Source organism: Babylonia areolata, chromosome 17, assembly GCF_041734735.1.
Source record: "Babylonia areolata isolate BAREFJ2019XMU chromosome 17, ASM4173473v1, whole genome shotgun sequence".
In the NCBI taxonomy this organism is placed as follows: domain Eukaryota; kingdom Metazoa; phylum Mollusca; class Gastropoda; order Neogastropoda; family Buccinidae; genus Babylonia; species Babylonia areolata.
Genome location: NC_134892.1, coordinates 25,581,251 through 25,602,526, shown reverse-complemented (window position 1 = coordinate 25,602,526; position 21,276 = coordinate 25,581,251). Strand labels below are relative to the sequence as shown.

The following is a 21,276-nucleotide window of genomic DNA, read 5'->3' as shown; positions in this document are numbered from 1 at the left end:
GTAAAGTGTCTGTTTAGGCTCTGTCCACATCATCATTCATATTTTGTAACAACAGTAAAACTAATCATGATAATATCAATAACAGTGCAACACCACATCATACCATCCTGTAAAGTGTCTGTATTCATATTTTGTAACAACAGTAAAACTAATCATGATAATATCAATAACAGTGCAACACCACATCATACCATCCTGTAAAGTGTCTGTATTCATATTTTGTAACAACAGTAAAACTAATCATGATAATATCAATAACAGTGCAACACCACATCATACCATCCTGTAAAGTGTCTGTATTCATATTTTGTAACAACAGTAAAACTAATCATGATAATATCAATAACAGTGCAACACCACATCATACCATCCTGTAAAGTGTCTGTATTCATATTTTGTAACAACAGTAAAACTAATCATGATAATATCAATAACAGTGCAACACCACATCATACCATCCTGTAAAGTGTCTGTATTCATATTTTGTAACAACAGTAAAACTAATCATGATAATATCAATAACAGTGCAACACCACATCATACCATCCTGTAAAGTGTCTGTATTCATATTTTGTAACAACAGTAAAACTAATCATGATAATATCAATAACAGTGCAACACCACATCATACCATCCTGTAAAGTGTCTGTATTCATATTTTGTAACAACAGTAAAACTAATCATGATAATATCAATAACAGTGCAATACCACATTGTACTATGCTGTCAGGTGTCTGAGTATCATCTGCTAAGGTGCATGTCAAATAACAGTCAAACGAATATGCTGATCAAACACGGTCAGTTCTTATTATGATGAACAATATCATCCTTAACAACAATAAAAATCATCATCACTATTCTTTCCATCTTCATCTTATTATTATTGTTCTTACAGTTATTATTATCATCATTATCATCATATTTATCATAATCATCATCATCATATTTGTTATCATCACTATTATCATTACTGTGTTTATTGTTGTTGCCCTGTGTCCAGTATATCACACAGGCCAACGTTTTTTCAATTGAACCCAGCATATTTCTGCCTGCCACCTGTAAACATCACACTGTGTACCTTCCACCTGTAAACATCATACTGTGTACCTTCCACCTGTAAACATCACATTGTGTGTGCCTGTAAACATCACACTGTGTACCTTATACCTGCAAACATGTATTGTGCCTTCCACCTGTAAACATCACATTATGTGTACCTTCCACCTGTAAACATCACACTGTGTACCTTCCACCTGTAAACATCTATTGTGCCTTCCATCTGTAAACATCACATTGTGCCTTCCACCTGTAAACATCACAATGTGTGTACCTTCCACCTGTAAACATCACACTGTATGTACCTTCCACCTGTAAAGTTCACACTGTGTGTGCCTTACACCTGTAAACATCAAATTGTGTGTACCTTCCACCTGTAAACTTCACACTGTGTACCTTCCACCTGTAAACATTACATTGTGTGTGCCTTCCACCTATAAACATCACATTGTGTGTGCCTTCCACCTATAAATATCACACTGTGTGCCTTCCACCTGTAAATATCACACTGTGTGCCTTCCACCTGTAAACATCACACTGTGTACCTTCCACCTATAAACATCACATTGTGTGTGCCTTCCACCTATAAATATCACACTGTGTGCCTTCCACCTATAAATATCACACTGTGTGCCTTCCACCTGTAAACATCACACTGTGTGCTTTCCACCTGTGTACATCACACTGTGTGCCTTCCACCTATAAATATCACACTGTGTGCCTTCCACCTGTAAACATCACACTGTGTGCTTTCCACCTGTGTACATCACACTGTGTGCCTTCCACCTATAAATATCACACTGTGTGCCTTCCGCCTATAAACATCACATTGTGTGTGCCTTCCACCTGTAAACATCACATTGTGTGTGCCTTCCACCTATAAATATCACACTGTGTGCCTTCCACCTATAAATATCACATTGTGTGCCTTCCACCTGTAAACATCACATTGTGTGTGCCTTCCACCTATAAATATCACACTGTGTGCCTTCCACCTATAAATATCACATTGTGTGTGCCTTCCACCTGTAAACAGCACAATGTGTACCTTCCAACTGTAAATATGCATTGTGCCTTCTACCTGTGAACATCACACTGTGTGCCTTCCACCTGTAAACATGCATTGTGCCTTCTACCTGTGTACATCACACCGTGTGCCTTCCACCTGTAAACAGAACAATGTGTACCTTCCACCTGTAAACATGCATTGTGCCTTCTACCTGTGTACATCACACTGTGTGCCTTCCACCTGTGAATATCACACTGTGTACCTTTCACCTGTAAACATGCATTGTGCCTTCTACCTGTGTACATCACACTGTGTGTGCCTTCTACCTGTGAACATCACACTGTGTGCCTTCCACCTGTAAACATCACACTGTGTGCCTTCCACCTTTAAATATCACACTGTGTGCCTTCCACCTGTAAACATCACAATGTGTACCTTCCAACTGTAAATATGCATTGTGCCTTCCATCTGTAAACATCACACTGTGTGTGCCTTACACCTGTAAACATCAAATTGTGTGTACCTTCCACCTGTAAACATTACATTGTGTGTGCCTTCCACCTATAAACATCACATTGTGTGTGCCTTCCACCTATAAATATCACACTGTGTGCCTTCCACCTGTAAACATCACACTGTGTGCCTTCCACCTGTAAACATCACACTGTGTGTGCCTTCCACCTGTAAACATCACACTGTGCGCCTTCCACCTGTAAACATCACTGTGTACCTTCCACCTGTAAACATCACATTGTGTGTGCCTTCCACCTATAAATATCACACTGTGTGCCTTCCACCTATAAATATCACACTGTGTGCCTTCCACCTATAAATATCACACTGTGTGCCTTCCACCTATAAACATCATATTGTGTGCCTTCCACCTATAAATATCACACTGTGTGCCTTCCACCTGTAAACAGCACAATGTGTACCTTCCACCTGTAAACATGCATTGTGCCTTCTACCTGTGTACATCACACTGTGTGCCTTCCACCTGTAAACATGCATTGTGCCTTCTATCTGTGTACATCACACCGTGTGCCTTCCACCTGTAAACAGCACAATGTGTACCTTCCACCTGTAAACATGCATTGTGCCTTCTACCTGTGTACATCACACTGTGTGCCTTCCACCTGTAAATATCACACTGTATACCTTCCACCTGTAAACATGCATTGTGCCTTCTACCTGTGTACATCACACTGTGTGTGCCTTCTACCTGTGAACATCACATTGTGTGCCTTCCACCTGTAAACATCACAATGTGTGCCTTCCACCTTTAAATATCACACTGTGTGCCTTCCACCTGTAAACATCACACTGTGTGCCTTCCACCTTTAAATATCACACTGTGTGCCTTCCACCTGTAAACATCACAATGTGTACCTTCCAACTGTAAATATGCATTGTGCCTTCTACCTGTGAACATCACACTGTGTGCCTTCCACCTGTAAACTTCACATTGTGTATGCCTTCCACCTGTAAACATCACACTTCCACCTGTAAACTTAAAATTGTGTGTGCGTTCCACCTATAAATATCACAGTCTACCTTCCACCTGTTAACATCACATTGTGTGCCTTCCACCTCCAAACATCATATTGTGTGTGCCTTTCACCTGTAAACATCACATTGTGTGCCTTCCACCTGTAAATATCACACTGTATGCCTTCCATCTGTAAACATCATATTGTATGTGCCTTCCACCTGTAAACATCACATTGTGTGTCCTTTCCATATGTAAACATCACACTGTATGCTTTCCACCTGCAAACAACACATTGTGCCTTCCATCTGTAAACATCATATCATGTGTGCCTTCCACCTCTAAACATCACATTATGTGTACCTTCAATCCCATGACATGTATTGTACATTCCAATCCCATGACATGTATTGTACATTCCAATCCCATGACATGTATTGTACATTCCAATCCCATGACATGTATTGTACATTCCAATCCCATGACATGTATTGTACATTCCAATCCCATGTCATCTAACCCACCCGTAACTTGGTAGCAGTCTGCCTGGCCTTTTCCAGCTCTCTCTGAGCAAGCTTGGCTTTCCATCGTTCACTGCTCTCCTGTTGTTTCCGCAGCACGTCCTCCCTCTCCATCGCCTCTTGTCGCTCCACTTCCTCACGGGCCAGTCGTGCTTTTTCCTCCGCCTCATGTTGTTTCCTGGTGATATCAAAAACCATGAATCAGTCACTTCTCTTGGCCCTGTCTGTTTCTCTCTCAGTCTCCTTCACTCTCTCCTTTCCATCCTTACTTTCTTCCTTCCCTCTCTCATAACATGCCAGTATGAGCTTATTCCTTTCCCCTCAATAAAACAAGTTTATTTTTCATTTCCATTTCTCCACAACTCTCTCTTCTCCCTTCACTCCATTCCTCAACTCTCTTCTCTCTTCAGTCTATTTCTCTCTACAATTCTTCTCCCTTCACTCCATTCCTCAACTCTCTTCTCTCTTCAGTCTATTTCTCTCTACAATTCTTATCCATTTACTCCACTCCTCAACTCTCTTCTCTCTTCAGTCTATTTCTCTCTACAACTCTTATCCATTTACTCCACTCCTCAACTCTCTTCAGTCTATTTCTCTCCACAACTCATCCATTTACTCTGTTCCTCAACTCTCTTCTCTCTTCAGTCTATTTCTCTCTACAACTCTTATCCATTCACTCCATTCCTCAACTCTCTTCTCTCTTCAATCTATTTCTCTCCACAACTCATCCATTTACTCTGTTCCTCAACTCTCTTCTCTCTTCAGTCTGTTTCTCTCCACAACTCATCCATTTACTCCGTTCCTCAACTCTCCTCTCTCTTCAGTCTGTTTCTCTCAACAACTCTTATCCATTCACTCCATTCCTCAACTCTCTTCTCTCTATGGCAACCGTCTAGGACGAGGAAGATCATGGATGGGGCAAGCAGAAGACACAATCCAGCTAGTATGCCGACTACAAGACCTGAAAGAAACAAAAGAATGGGAGAAAAACCCCGAAAACCTCAACCATCTATTCAACACAGCCATTTCACCCAGAGGGCAAAACTGATGCGGAAGTGAAGCTACTCAAAGAAGAAAACAGTAAAGAAGAGGACATCATCATATACACAGATGGCTCAGTCACCAAAGATCAATCCAGTTGGGGATTCACTGCGAAACAAAATGGAAAAACAGTTAAGGAAGAGAATGCTGCCTACAAAGTCACAACCTCCAGCCTAACGATGGAAGTTGAAGCTGTGACACATGCCCTCCAGTGGCTATCGTCCATCCATACGCCCGGAAACCAACATGCCATGATTCTAACCGACTCAATGAACCTCATGCAGAAAATTGAAAACGGAATGGGAAGCCCAGAGTGGCATAAGGCAATGCCCAACTTTCAGATTAAAAAACTCACATGGTCATACTGCCCAGGACATGCAGGTGTTAAGGGAAATGAGTGAGCTGACAGACTTGCTGGTAACACAACACCAACGAGCGGCCTACATCTAGGAAAATCGGAAATCTTCAGAAAAGTCAAAGAATATCAAAAAGAACAAGTACAAGGCCATCACACCATCAATCGCCTCAAAGAAATAAAAGCAGAGAGAGGAAGTGGCCATAAGTCTAGCATGAAAGGCAGAGCACAATGCTTTGCAAATCAAACAAATATCGGCATCATTTCCAAACCAACATTGTGCAAATTTCTTCAAAACGGAACAGAGCCTCTGTGGGCTTTTCCAAATACAATAGACTGAGCAACACACTAGACGCCACGTTCTTGGCATCAGAGATCTTTTCCCATCCCTCTTGCGGCCAATCAGTGGCAGCCTCTGTGCGTGTATGTGTGTGTTTGTGTGCATGTGTGGGTCTGTGTTTTTGAGTGCGTTTGTGCATGCGCAAGAGTGTAAGTGTACACAAGTGTCAGGAGAGTTCAGTCCACGTGCGTGTGTGTGTGTGTGTGTGTGTGTGTGTGTGTGTGAGGGGGAGGTGGGAGTGCGGGGGGGAGGTGGGGTAGAGGATGGGGTATGTGAGTGTATGCATGCCTACAATGTGGAAGCAGCAAGATGTTGGAACGTATATATGTATATCTTTGTATATATGTGTGTGGGGTTGGGGGTGTGAGATATGGGCGTATGTGTGTGTGCTTATACAAGTAAGTGTTCATCTGTGTGTGTGTGTGTGTGTGTGTGTGTGTGTGTGTGTGTGTTCCGTGGAAGCTGCGATACGTAGACTAGAAATGAGTGTGTGGAGAAGGGGGGTAGAGGAGGTGCAGGGTAATGTGTGTGGTGTGTGTGTGTGTGTGTGTGTTGGAGCTCATGTACGTTTATATGTATTTGACTGTGCTTTCATATCTGTGAAACTGCATTTTGGTGTATATCTGTTATGCATGTGTGGGTGTATGTGTGAATGATTGTCTTCATGTTTTACATTTATTTGCTTATTTATCATCATTGTTGTTTTATTTATTTATTTATTTATTTATTTATTATTATTATTTTATTATTATTACTACTATCTTTTTTTACATTATAATTATTATTTATTTATTTATTTATGTAAGCTTATCTATTATTTATTCACCTTTCTTTTTTTTTCTTCTTTTATTTCTCAAGGCCTGACTAAGCGCGTTGGGTTACGCTACTGGTCAGGCATCTGCTTGGCAGATGTGGTGTAGCATATATGGATTTGTCCAAATGCAGTGACGCCTCCTTGAGCTACTGAAACTGAAACTGAAACTCTTCTCTCTTCAATCTATTTCTCTCCACAACTTATCCATTTACTCCATTCCTCAACTCTCTTCTCTCTTCAGTCTATTTCTCTCCACAACTCATCCATTTACTCCGTTCCTCAACTCTCTTCTCTCTTCAGTCTATTTCTCTCCACAACCCATCCATTTACTCCATTCCTCAACTCTCTTCTCTCTTCAGTCTATTTCTCTCCACAACTCATCCATTTACTCTGTTCCTCAACTCTCTTCTCTCTTCAGTCTATTTCTCTCCACAACTCATCCATTTACTCTGTTCCTCAACTCTCTTCTCTCTTCAGTCTATTTCTCTCCACAACTCATCCATTTACTCTGTTCCTCAACTCTCTTCTCTCTTCAGTCTATTTCTCTCCACAACCCATCCATTTACTCCATTCCTCAACTCTCTTCTCTCTTCAGTCTATTTCTCTCCACAACTCATCCATTTACTCTGTTCCTCAACTCTCTTCTCTCTTCAGTCTATTTCTCTCCACAACTCATCCATTTACTCTGTTCCTCAACACTCTTCTCTCTTCAGTCTATTTCTCTCCACAACTCATCCATTTACTCTGTTCCTCAACTCTCTTCTCTCTTCAGTCTATTTCTCTCCACAACTCATCCATTTACTCCGTTCCTCAACTCTCTTCTCTCTTCAGTCTATTTCTCTCCACAACTCATCCATTTACTCTGTTCCTCAACTCTCTTCTCTCTTCAGTCTATTTCTCTCCACAACTCATCCATTTACTCTGTTCCTCAACACTCTTCTCCATTCCCCACCACTACCCCCCTCCTCTCCCTCCCCACACTCTCTGTTATACTTAATCTTATGTCTCCACTGTTCAAACCTCAATCTCTCCTCTGACTCCTGTTTGCGTGAGAGCTGCATCTCCTTCCGTATCTGGGCCATCTGTTTCTTGATCTCCTGCTCCTCTTTCCTCTGTTTCAGCTCTTTCGCTTTTTGTTCCTGTAGTGACAGACCACCCACATACATGTTAACACAACACACCCACATACATGTAAACATAACACACCCACATACATGTTAACACAACACACCCACATACATGTTAACACAACACACCCACATACATGTTAACACAACACACCCACATACATGTTAACACAACACACCCACATACATGTAAACATAACACACCCACATACATGTAAACATAACACACCCACATACATGTTAACACAACACACCCACATACATGTTAACACAACACACCCACATACATGTTAACACAACACACCCACATACATGTAGATACACCACCCACATACATGCGGACACACCACACCCACATACATGTAGACACACCATACCCACATACATGCAGATACACCACCCACATACACGTAGATACACCACACCCACATACATGTAGATACACCACACCCACATACATGTAGATACACCACACCCACATACATGTAGATACACCACCCACATACATGTAGACACACCACACCCACATACATGTAGATACAACACCCACATACATGTAGACACACCACACCCACATACATGTAGATACAACACCCACATACATGTAGACACACCACACCCACATACATGTAGATACACCACACCCACATACATGTAGATACACCACCCACATAAATGTAGATACACCACCCACATAAATGTAGATACACCACACCCACATACATGTAGATACAACACCCACATACATGCAGACATATAATTATGTAGACACACTACCCACATACATGTAGACACCTCATCCTAATACACACCACACCCACATACATGTAGACACCACACCCACAAACATGTAGACACCACACCCACATACATGTAAATACCACACCCACATACATGTAGACACACCATCCACATACATGTAGACACATATGTAAACACACCACACCCACATACATGTAGACACACCACCCACATACATGTAGTAACACCACACCCACATACATGTATACACACATGTAGAAACACCAGCAACTTACATGAAAACACCACACCCACATACATGTAGACACACCACACCCACATACATGTGAACACACCAGCCACATAATGAAAACACCATACCCACATACATGTAGACACACCACACCACATACATGTAGACACACCACACCACATACATGTAGACACACCACACCACATACATGTAGACACACCACACCACATACATGAAGACACACCACCCCCACATACCTGAAGACACACCAACCCCACATACATGAAGACACACCACCCCCACATACCTGAAGACACACCACACCCACATACATGAAGACACACCAACCCCACATTCATGAAGACACACCACCCCCACATACATGAAGACACACCACCCCCACATACATGAAGACACACCACACCCACATACCTGAAGACACACCACCCCCACATACATGAAGAAACACCACACCCACATACCTGAAGACACACCAACCCCACATACATGAAGACACACCACCCCCACATACCTGAAGACACACCACCCCCACATACATGAAGACACACCACCCCCACATACATGAAGACACACCACACCCACATACATGAAGACACACCACCCCCACATACATGAAGACTCACCAACCCCACATACCTGAAGACACACCACACCCACATACCTTAAGACACACCACCCCCACATACATGAAGACTCACCAACCCCACATACATGAAGACACACCACTCCCACATTCATGAAGACACACCAACCCCACATAATGAACACACCACACATGAACACCCACACATACATGAGACACATAGACTACCACACCACATACATGAAGACACACAACCCACATACATGAAGACACACCACCCACATCGAGCACACCCACTCATGTAGACACACCAACCCCACATACATGAAGACACACCAACCCCACATACATGAAGACACACCCCCACATCATGAGCACACCACCCCCACATACATGAAGAACACACCCCACAAGACACCCCCCACATACATGAAGACACACCAACCCCACATACATGAAGACACACACCCCACATACTGAAGAACACCACACCCACATTACCTGAAGACCACACAACCCCACATACATGAAGACACACCATCCCCACATACATGAAGACACACCAACCCCACATACATGAAGACACACCACCCCCACATACATGAAGACACACCAACCCCACATTCATGAAGACACACCACACCCACATACATGAAGACACACCACCCCCACATACCTGAAGACACACCACCCCCACATTCATGAAGACACACCACCCCCACATACATGAAGACACACCACCCCCACATTCATGAAGACACACCACCCCCACATACATGAAGACACACCACCCCCACATACATGAAGACACACCACCCCCACATTCATGAAGACACACCACCCCCACATACATGGTGACAAACCACCCACATACATGTAGACACCCCACCCACATACACACCACACCCACATACATGTAGACACACCACATCCACAAACATGTAGACACACCGCCCACATACATGTAGACACACCATCCACAAACATGTAGACACACCACCCACATATACCCATATACATGTCGACACACCACCCACATACATGTAGACACACCACTCACAAACATGTAGACACACCACCCACATACCTGTAGACATATGAGGACACCACAACCACATACATGTAGACACACCACCCACATTCATGCAGACACACCATACCCACAAACATTTAGACACACCACACCCACATGCATGTTACTGGCCATGGCTAGGGTCAGTGACAGGTCAGGGACAAGGTGAGAGGTCATGGGTCATGGTCAGAGTGACAAGTCATATGTCAGGGTGGCAGGTCACGGGTCAGCATGAGAGGTCATGGGTCAGTGTCAGGGTGACAGGTCATGCGTAAGGGTTAGGGTGACAGGTCATGATGAGAAGTCATGGGTCAGGAACAGGACAGGTCATGGGTCAGGGTCACAGACCATAGGTAAAGGTTGGGGTGACAGGTGATGGGTCAGGGTGAGAAGTCATGGGTCATGAACAGGGTGACAGGTCATGGGTCAGGGTCACAGGCCATAGGTAAGGGTTGGGGTGACAGGTCACTGGTCAGGGTGAGAAGTCATGGGTCAGGTACAGGGTGACAGGTCACTGGTCAGGGTCACAGGTCATTGGTAAGGGTTGGGATGACAGGTTATGGATCAGGGTTACAGGTCATGAGCATACTTGTATCTTGTACCTTCAAAACAATCTGACGTGCGGTCAGCCGGGCCTGCTTTTTAGTCTCTGCCTCTTTTCGTTGTCTCTGCAGATCTTCTTCCCGTTTCTGACGATTCTCTTTCACACGCTGGTGCCGCATCTCCATCTTGGTGCGAGGATCATGGGAGCTTTGAACATTGTTCAGGCCCAGGTCTCTCCGCACTGAGTCCTTGACCAGCTGTTTGCTAAGCATGGTATGCATCACCATGGAAACTGCCTCCCCCTCATCCAGGTCATACAGGTGGGCGTATGAGTCTGAAAATGGGAGACAACTCCGTCTGTACATGGTGTAGTCTGAAAATGGGAGACAACTCCGTCTGTACATGGTGTAGTCTGAAAATGGGAGACAACTACATCTGTACATAGTGTAGTCTGAAAATGGGAGACAACTACATCTGTACATAGTGTAGTCTGAAAATGGGAGACAACTCCAGCTGTACATGGTGTAGTCTGAAAATGGGAGACAACTCCGTCTGTAGATGGTGCAGTCTGTAAATGGGTGATAATTCTGTCTGTACATTGTGCAGTCTGAAAATGGAAGATAACTCCATCTGTACACGGTGCGGTCTGATATGGGAGATAACTCCATCTGTACATGATGCAACATGAAAAAGGGAGATAACTCCATGTGTACATGGTGCAGTCTGAAAATGGGAGATAACTGTACATGGTGCAGTCTGAATATGGAAGACAACTCTGTCTGTACATGGTGCAGTGTGAAAATGGCAGACAACTCTGTAATTGTGCAGTCTGAAAATGGGAGATAACTTCGTCTATACATGGTGCAGTCTGAAAATGGGAGATAACTTCGCCTTTACATGGTGGAAGCTGAAATGGGAGATAACTCCGCCTGTGTATTGTGCAGTCTGAAAATTGGAGACAACTCCATCTATACATGATACAGTCTGAAAATGGGAGATACCCCCATCTGTACAAAGTACAACATGAAAATGGGAGATAATTCCATCTGTACATGGTGCAGTCTGAAAATGGGAGGTAATTCCATCTGTAAATGGTGCAGTCTGAAAATAGGAGAAAATGAAAATGGGGTATTCTGAAATTGGGATATTATGAAATTTGAAAATGGGGTGTGGTGTAATCTGAAAATGGGATATGATGTAATCAGAAAATGGGGTGTAGTGTGATCTGAAAACGGAGTATGATGTAATCTGAAAATGGGATGTGTTGTAATCTGAAAATGGGATGTGATGTAATCAGAAAATGGGGTGTAGCGTGATCTGAAAATTGGGTGCGATGTAATCTGAAAATGGGATGTCATGTAATCTTAAAATGGGGTGTGGTGTAGTCTGAAAATGGGGTGTGGTGTGATCTGAAAATGGGATATGATAAAATCTGAAAATGGGGTGTGGTGTTAAATGAAAAGGGGATATAACGAAATCTGAAAATAGGGTTTGGTGTAGTCTGAAAATGGGATATGATGAAATCTGAAAATAGGATATGATGAAATATGAAAATTGGGTGTGTATAATCTGAAAATGGGGTGTGGTGCAATCTGAAAATGGTGTGTGGTATAATCTGAAATGGGATGAAGAGAGAAAAACTATTACCATCTTCATCTTGTCTCTCTACCATGCTAGTAGTTGTATTGATACCAACCAAGTCACTATTTTGATGAAGAGAGAAAAACTAGTACCTTATGACTATTTCGATGAAGAGATAGAAACTAGAACCTTATGACTATTTCGATAAAGAGATAAAAACTATTACCATAAATGATTTTTGAATGAAGAGAGAAAGACTAGTACCAAAAGTGACTGAATCAATAAAGTGAGAAAAACTATTACCATCTTCCTCTTTGTTCCTTCAACAATCTGGGAGTTGTACGATATCAAGTGACTATTCTGATGAAGAGAGAAAAAACTATTATAATAAATGACTCTTTCCATGAAGAGAGAAATGCTATTACCATCTTCTTCTTGTTCCTTCAACAATCTGGGAGTTGTACGATATCAAGTGACTATTCTGATGAAGAGAGAAAAAACTATTATAATAAGTGACTCTTTCCATGAAGAGAGAAATACTATCACCATCTTCTTCTTGTCTTTTCAACAATCTGGGAGTGGTGTCGATGCCAAGCTGTTCCAGGTTGCCATTCAGAAGATTGTCCCATTCCTGTCTGGCCTTTGACCCCAGATCCTCCTTCCTCCATGGGTCACCATCCATAAGGTCAGGGTCGTTGTCTTGGAGGTCATCATGGAGACTCACTTTCTGAGTGAGCCACTCGTTTAGCAGATCTTGAGCTAGCAACAAAATGCGTTTAAAGAACTGAAGTTGTAACTTCCATTTTTTTCATTTCTAAAAGCCAAGCCAAATAACTACACACAAAATACACATCTTACGAAAATAACAAATGCATTTTTTATCTGATATAAACCAAAACATATTTTATGCTCGTAATGGATATGAATCTTTGGCACTTCAGAGATCCCAGATGAATAATATTAACTCAGTAACTGCAGCCATGAAGTGTATTATCACATCATCAGCTGTCATAATTTCATTGTCATTTTTTTCATTGTACAGGTAATATACAGGTAATGTTCACTATCAGTTGCCTTCATTGTACAGGTAATATACAGGTAATGTTCACTATCAGTTACCTACATTGTAAAGGTAATACACAGGCAATGTTCACTATCAGGTACCTTCACTGTACAGGTAATATACAGGCAATGTTCACTATCAGTTACCTTCACTGTACAGGTAATATACAGGTAATGTTCACTATCAGTTGCCTTCACTGTACAGGTAATATACAGGTAATGTTCACTATCAGTTACCTTCACTGTACAGGTAATATACAGGTACATTTACAGGTAATATACAGGTAATGTTCACTATCAGTTATCTTCACTGAACAAGTAATACATAATGTTCACTATTAGTTACCTTTATTGTACAGGTAATACACAGATAATATTCACTATCAGTTACCTTCATTGTACAGGTAAGAAACATACAAGTACATTGTACAGGTAATAAACAGCTAATATTCACTTACCTTCACTGTACAGGTAATATACAGGTAATGTTTACTACCAGTTACCCTTATTGTACGGGTAATATATAGGTAATGTTCACTTTGAGTCACCTTTACTGTACAGGCAATATACAGGCAATGTTCGCTATCAGTTACCTTTATGGTACAGGTAATATCAGGTCAGGTTCACTATCAAGTATCTTCACAGTACAGGTAATATACAGGTAATGCTCACTATCAGTTACGTTCAATGTACAGGTAATATATGGTAATGTCCACTATCTGGTATCTTCACAGTACAGGTAATAAATAGGTAATGTTCACTATCAGTTACGTTCAATGTACAGGTAATATATGGTAACGTCCACTATCTGGTATCTTCACAGTACAGGTAATAAATAGGTAATGTTCACTATCAGTTACCTTCACTGTAAGCTTCATCGTGGATCCGGGCCTGGTCACTGACCCCTTTCACAGTGTCACGACCTCTCTGTCGACCAATGGTGTAGGGAGACGCTGATGAGATCTCTGGCCCCAGAACTGCCTCTGTGGCTTTACTGGATGCCTCCTCCACTTTCTGCATGTGGGGGAAATCACAGCACTTCAAACACACTCTGTATTTGTCAATGCCGACACCAAATAAAACACACACTCTTACTCTAAACTCTATTCTGTAATTCTATTGTTCTTAACTTTCTATAAGTAAGCACACACAAAATAAAGATTACGAAATACCATGTTAAACACAACCACATCAATTAAAAACACACTATATTCTATACATACATGCATACATGTATACATATGTACATGTATACGTACATGTTACACACACACACACACACACACACACATATATATATATATATATATATCAAACACATTCACTGTTCTATCAATCAAAACACACACACACACACACACAAACTAGAGATAATAACATCAATGTATCAAATGTTACTATGTGTACACTCCTATTTTAATCAAATAAAATATTTGTACAGAAATATTCAATAATTTCTAAGCTTCTCACCTGTAACCATTCTTGTATGTCATCTGTTGTTGCAACTTTCTGAAAATGTAAAAATAGCTAGTTTAACTTAATTTATCGTTAGCGGGATATCATTTACAAAAGAACCCCAGTGTTGTTGCAAACATGTGGTGAAAGCTGACCGTCAGTGTTGTCTGCAAACAGGCGCATTTGATATTTATGCTGGGTTTTTTTTTGTTTTGTTTTTTGTTGTTGTTGTTGGGTTGTTGTTTTTTAAATAAATATTTCTCTTGTTTATCTGTTTGTTTGCTTTAAAAAAAATACAAAAAATAAAGTTCTCGTACTTCTGGTGTCCGATATATATAGAGAGAGGGGGGGCAGGGGGGGGGGTCGACAGAGATCAGAGACAAGAGAGGCAGACAGGCTGACAGACAGGGAGGAAACGGACAGACAGTGGAGAGTGAGACATGTCGACGGAGAGACACATACACGATAGTCACAGACAGACAGACAGACAGACAGACGACAGACAGACAGACAGACAGAGAGATGGATGAGGGGGTGAGGGGGGGGGGGTGCAGCCAGACAAAGAGGAAGAAAGAGAGGAAGTCGTGAGAAATAGTACCTACCTGTGACCGTGAATACACTCTGGGTTTCGCCTGTCTCTGCCATCGGTACAGTCCAGTTTTATGATAATCCTCCTCCATTATAACTAATCTATTACGTCAACTCTCGCTGGCATCACAGACGATTAAATGACAAAGTGCACAGTGCTTCCATGATAAGCAGAACCTCTTATGTTATCATTCACGCAGAGCTGTACACACTGTAACAAGGGACGCCATCTTCGTGCAGGACGCTGAAATTTTTGCTGAAGCTACACATTATGCCGTTTGACAGTTTTACCAATTAAGAATATAATTAAACGAAGAACGTGGTGATGTTTGTTACTCAATTTGTTACTCTGTGTGTGTGTGTGTGCGTGCGTGTGTGTGCGTGAGAGAGAGAGAGAGAATTGTCTGTCAGTATGTTTAACAGCCATCGAGGCAGTGAAGTCATACTGGGTTGTTCAGGTTCTTCTTCTTCTTCTTCTTCCTTTATACAACCATCATTATATTGATGATTCTGTTGTAGTTTGAGGAGGTCGCTGAGGATTGCGCTGTTGTGAGAATTGAAAAAAAAAAAAAAAAAAAAAAAATGGCGAACTGGCCAGCCAGTGCACGTTGATGGAGATGATACCATGGTGGAATTTGCAGAACATGTCCAAGCTTTCTTGCGGCGCTGTTGTAGGGGAGGCCAATTGAGTGAATCGGGGATGGAGTCCACGCATGATGTTTGGCGGTGGCGATTTGAGACCCATCTTGCTGCTCTTCGTTGGATCTTCTCGAGGGCCTCAACCTCGTTTGCAGTGTAGGGATCCCAGACGGTGGTTGCATACTCAAGAAGTGGGCAAACAAGGGCTTTGTACGCAGTTTCCTTTGTCTTCTTGTTGCCGATCTTGAGGTTGCGCCGGACGAAGCCTAGGGTCTTGCTGGCTTTCTTGGTGATGGAGTCAGTGTGGGATTCCCACTGCGTATTGTCCTGAATGTTGACGCCCAGGTACTTAGTGGTGCTGACGTTTTCAATCTTCTGACCATGTAGCTCATATGCAGGGGCGGTCTTGTCCCTTTTCCGGGAAACTCTCAACGTTGAGCACTTCTGTGGATGGAACTCCATGGACCACTTCTTCTCCCAGATGGTAAGGGAATGTAGATCTTCTTGCAGCACTTGCTCGTCCTTTTTCTTCATGATGGTCTTGCTGCACAGGGTGTCATCAGCAAATAGGCGGATCTTCAACTTGATGCCATCAGGGAGGTCATTTATGTACAGAAGAAAGAGACTCGGCCCTAGAACCGAGCCTTGAGGGACGCCAGATTCCACGGGCAGAAGGTCGGTTCTTGTTCCTTCCACTACCACAGCCTGCTGTCTGTCCTTGAGGAAGTCCTTGATCCAGGCATTGGTGCATCCTCTGATACCGTAACGACGTAGTTTGTGGACAAGTAGGGTATGGCTGACTTTGTCGAACGCTTTTGAGAAGTCGAGGACGATAGTGTCCTCCTGGTTTCCCTTCTCTATTTCAGCATTGGAAGGCGGGGCCGCCATTCTTCATTCACACTTTCAGTCTTCCTCAACCTGAGTCAGGGAACACGCACCTGCTGGGTGGAGAGGAAAACGGGAGAGATGGGACCATAGACAGATGTATCTATGTCTCAGTGGATAGGACACATGAAGTTCATATATGTACTGATATGATACACATACTTCACACGTATGCCTTAACTCATGAGGTGAGAAATTAGAATCTAAAAATAATGGAATATTTGTTTTTACAGAAAACAACCAAATAAAACAACACTCGGGACACACCATGAATGAAATGTTTGTTTTACAGAAAACAATGGGACAAACCATGAATGAAATGTTTGTTTTACAGAAAACAACGGGACAAACCATGAATGAAATGTTTGTTTTACAGAAAACAACGGGATAAACCATGAATGAAATGTTTGTTTTACAGAAAACAACGGGACAAACCATGAATGAAATGTTTGTTTTACAGAAAACAGTGGGACAAACCATGAATGAAATGTTTGTTTTACCGGCAGAAAACAATGGGACACACCATGAATGAAATGTTTGTTTTTACAGAAAACAATGGGACAAACCATGAATGAAATATTTGTTTTTACAGAAAACAATGGGACAAACCATGAATGAAATATTTGTTTTTACAGAAAACAATGGGACAACAGGACACACCATGAATGTTGTTTTACAGAAAACTAACCCTAGGAACAGGTCATGGCAAAAAACAAGTGTGGTGTGAACAACTCTGGCTGCCCTGTTATGATAATCATATGTTAATTGTATAACATGGAAATCACTTTCTTCCATCATATCATATGGGAATCACTTTACAAAGATTTTTAGACGCGCATATTTAACATGCAAATAAATTACCCATATATGATATGAAAATCTCTTTTCAAAGATTCTTTAAATGTGCATATTGCATTTGTTAATAACTGTTCAACTGATAACAAAAGATAGAGAAAGAAAACACATTTATCAGTTGCTGGGTGTATGCATCAATACCTTGGGTTAGGTGTAAAGATACCTGCACAAACACGTTTCGATGAAGCAGCCATGAGCATGTAACATAAGTTGGACAGTGATATCTGGAGTTTCCCATGACATTATTTTGGCAGATGTGCAAGCTTAATTAGCTCCACAACATACATGATTTTGTGTTCAATTTGTTTTTACACTTTTGCAAATTACTTTTACGGAATCAAATAGTTATGTTAAGCTATTTTCACTGGCTGCTTATAAACTGTATGATTTGTTGGGGTTTTTTGTTGGTTTTTTTTTTTTAGATTATTTTGTAGTAATATACTCAAACAGTTGTTTCATTTTTTTCTGTTTTGATTTCTATGTGTATGAAATTTCAGTATGTGTTGATATTATATGTTGATTGATGTCTTCAATGTACATTGACTGATGTCTTCAGTATTATGCTGATATGTTGATTGATGTCTTCAGCATGTTGATATATTGAAATATGTTGTCAGTATATTTTGATATATTGATTGATGTCTTTAGTGTATGTTGATATATTGATTGACATTTTCAGTGTATGTTGATATATTGATTGACATTTTCAGTACATGTTGATATATTGATTGACATTTTCAGTACATGTTGATCATATATATTGTTGATTGATGCCTTCAGTATGTTGATTGATGTCTTTAGTATGTTGATTGATGTCTTTGGTGTATGTTGATTGATGCCTTCAGTATGTTGATTGATGTCTTTAGTGTATGTTAATTGATGCCTTCAGTATGTTGATTTATAAATGCCTTCAGTATGTTGATTTATGTCTTTAGTGCATGTTGATTGATGCCTTCAGTATGTTGATTGATGCCTTCAGTATGTTGATTGATGTCTTTAGTGTATGTTGATTGATGCCTTCAGTATGTTGATTTATAAATGCCTTCAGTATGTTGATTGATGTCTTTAGTGCATGTTGATTGATGCCTTCAGTATGTTGACTGATGCCTTCAGTATGTTGATTGATATCTTTAGTGTATGTTATGTTGATTGATGTCTTTAGTGCATGGTGATTGGTGTCTTTAGTAAATGTTGATTGATGCCTTCAGTATGTTTATTTATAAATGCCTTTAGTGTATGTTGATACAGTATGTGCTGATATGTTGATTGATGTCTTTAGTGAATGCTGATATATATTGATTGACATTTTCAGTACATGTTGCAGTATATTGATATATTGATTAATGTCCTTAGTGTATGTTAATATGTTGATTGATGTCTTCAGTGTATGTCGATGTGTTGATGTCTATAGTGTATGTTGATATATTGATTAATATCTTTAGGGTATGTTAATATGTTGATTGATGTCTTCAGTGTATGTTGATGTGTTGATGTCTATAGTGTATATTGATATATTGATTAATGTCCTTAGTGTATGTTAATATGTTGATTGATGCCTTCAGTGTATGTTGATGTTTATAGTGTATGTTGATATATTGTCCTTAGTGTATGTTAATATGTTGATTGATGTCTTCAGTGTATGTTGATGTGTTGATGTCTATTGTGTATGTTGATATATTGATCGATGTCCTTAGTGTATGTTGATATTTTGATTGACGTCTTCAGTGTATGTTGATGTGTTGATGTCTATAGTGTATGTTGATATATTGATTAATGTCCTTAGTGTATGTTGATTGATGTCTTCAGTGTATGTTGATGTGTTGATGTCTATTGTGTATGTTGATATATTGATCAATGTCCTTAGTGTACGTTGATATGTTGATTGATGTCTTCAGTGTATGTTGATGTGTTGATGTCTATAGTGTATGTTGATATATTGATTGATGTCCTTAGTGCATGTTGATTGATGTCTATAGTGTATGTTGATTTATTGATCAATGTCCTCAGCGTATGTTGACTGATGTCTTCAGTGAATGTTGATGTGTTGATGTCTATAGTGTATATTGATATATTGATCAATGTCCTTAGTGTATGTTGATATTTTGATTGACGTCTTCAGTGCATGTTGATATGTTGATTGATGTCTTTAGACGGGCGCAATAGCCGAGTGGTTAAAGCGTTGGACTGTCAATCTGAGGGTCCCGGGTTCGAATCACGGTGACGGCGCCTGGTGGGTAAAAGGTGGAGATTTTTACAATCTCCCAGGTCAACATATGTGCAGACCTGCTAGTGCCTGAACCCCCTTCATGTGTATATGCAAGCAGATGATCAAATACGCACGTTAAAGATCCTGTAATCCATGTCGGCGTTCGGTGGGTTATGGAAACAAGAACATACCCAGCATGCACACCCCCGAAAACGGAGTATGGCTGCCTACATGGCGGGGTAAAAACGGTCATACACGTAAAAGCCCACTCGTGTGCATACGAGTGAATGTTGGAGTTGCAGCCCACGAACGCAGAAGAAGAAGAAGAAGAAGATGTCTTTAGTGTGTTGACTGATGTATTTAGTGTATGATATATTGGTTGATGTCTTTTGTGCACATTGATTGATGTCTTTAGTGTGCTCCAAAGGAGACCACAGACTGATGAATTCAATCTTTACATTGACTACATCATCTTCAGTTAAGGTCTTATTTTTCACAATAATTATGTAACACAAGAAACATAATTCTGAGTGACACAGCTGGAAAGAGAAGAAAATATTGAGAGAGAGAGAGAGAGAGAGAGAGAGAGAGAGAGAGAGAGAGAGAGAATAATTGTTGTTTTGGGTGTTTAGTTAGTCACAAGCAATACACAAACAAACAAAAGTTGACATCAGTCCACAAATGGAAAAATGATGAAAGCTGACGTAAGTGACATACATACATGTGGAGTGGTGTGTGATGATTCTGGTGTGCAGTTGCTCTTGGTTTGTGACCGCTGTTCTGACAGATGTTTGGTAATTTCACAACATGTACTGATGGCACTGTCCAGCTGGATTTTACATTGTGTTCTTATTTACACAATACATACTGATTACACTGTCCAGCTGGATTTTACACTGTGTTCTTATTTACACAATACATACTGATTACACTGTCCAGCTGGATTTTACACTGTGTTCTTATTTACACAATACATACTGATTACACTGTCCAGCTGGATTTTACACTGTGTTCTTATTTACACAATACATACTGGTCAC

At 40.9% G+C, this 21,276-nt stretch overlaps 1 protein-coding gene across 3 annotated transcripts in view; it reads right to left on the bottom strand.

The window, feature by feature from the left end:
* LOC143291781 (uncharacterized) overlaps window positions 1–15,880 on the bottom strand; it is a 70,496-nt gene extending 54,616 nt beyond the window's left edge. For all 3 annotated transcript variants that reach the window (XM_076601932.1, XM_076601934.1, XM_076601935.1), the window contains exons 1-7: window positions 15,666–15,880; window positions 15,079–15,117; window positions 14,469–14,622; window positions 13,093–13,305; window positions 11,025–11,299; window positions 7,646–7,764; window positions 4,079–4,253 (exon numbers count right to left, since the gene is read on the bottom strand). In XM_076601932.1, coding sequence (XP_076458047.1) covers window positions 4,079–4,253; window positions 7,646–7,764; window positions 11,025–11,299; window positions 13,093–13,305; window positions 14,469–14,622; window positions 15,079–15,117; window positions 15,666–15,743 — 1,053 coding nt within the window. In that variant the 5' untranslated portion in view covers window positions 15,744–15,880. The remainder of the gene's footprint in view (window positions 1–4,078; window positions 4,254–7,645; window positions 7,765–11,024; window positions 11,300–13,092; window positions 13,306–14,468; window positions 14,623–15,078; window positions 15,118–15,665) is intronic.
* Window positions 15,881–21,276: the final 5,396 nt, after the last annotated feature.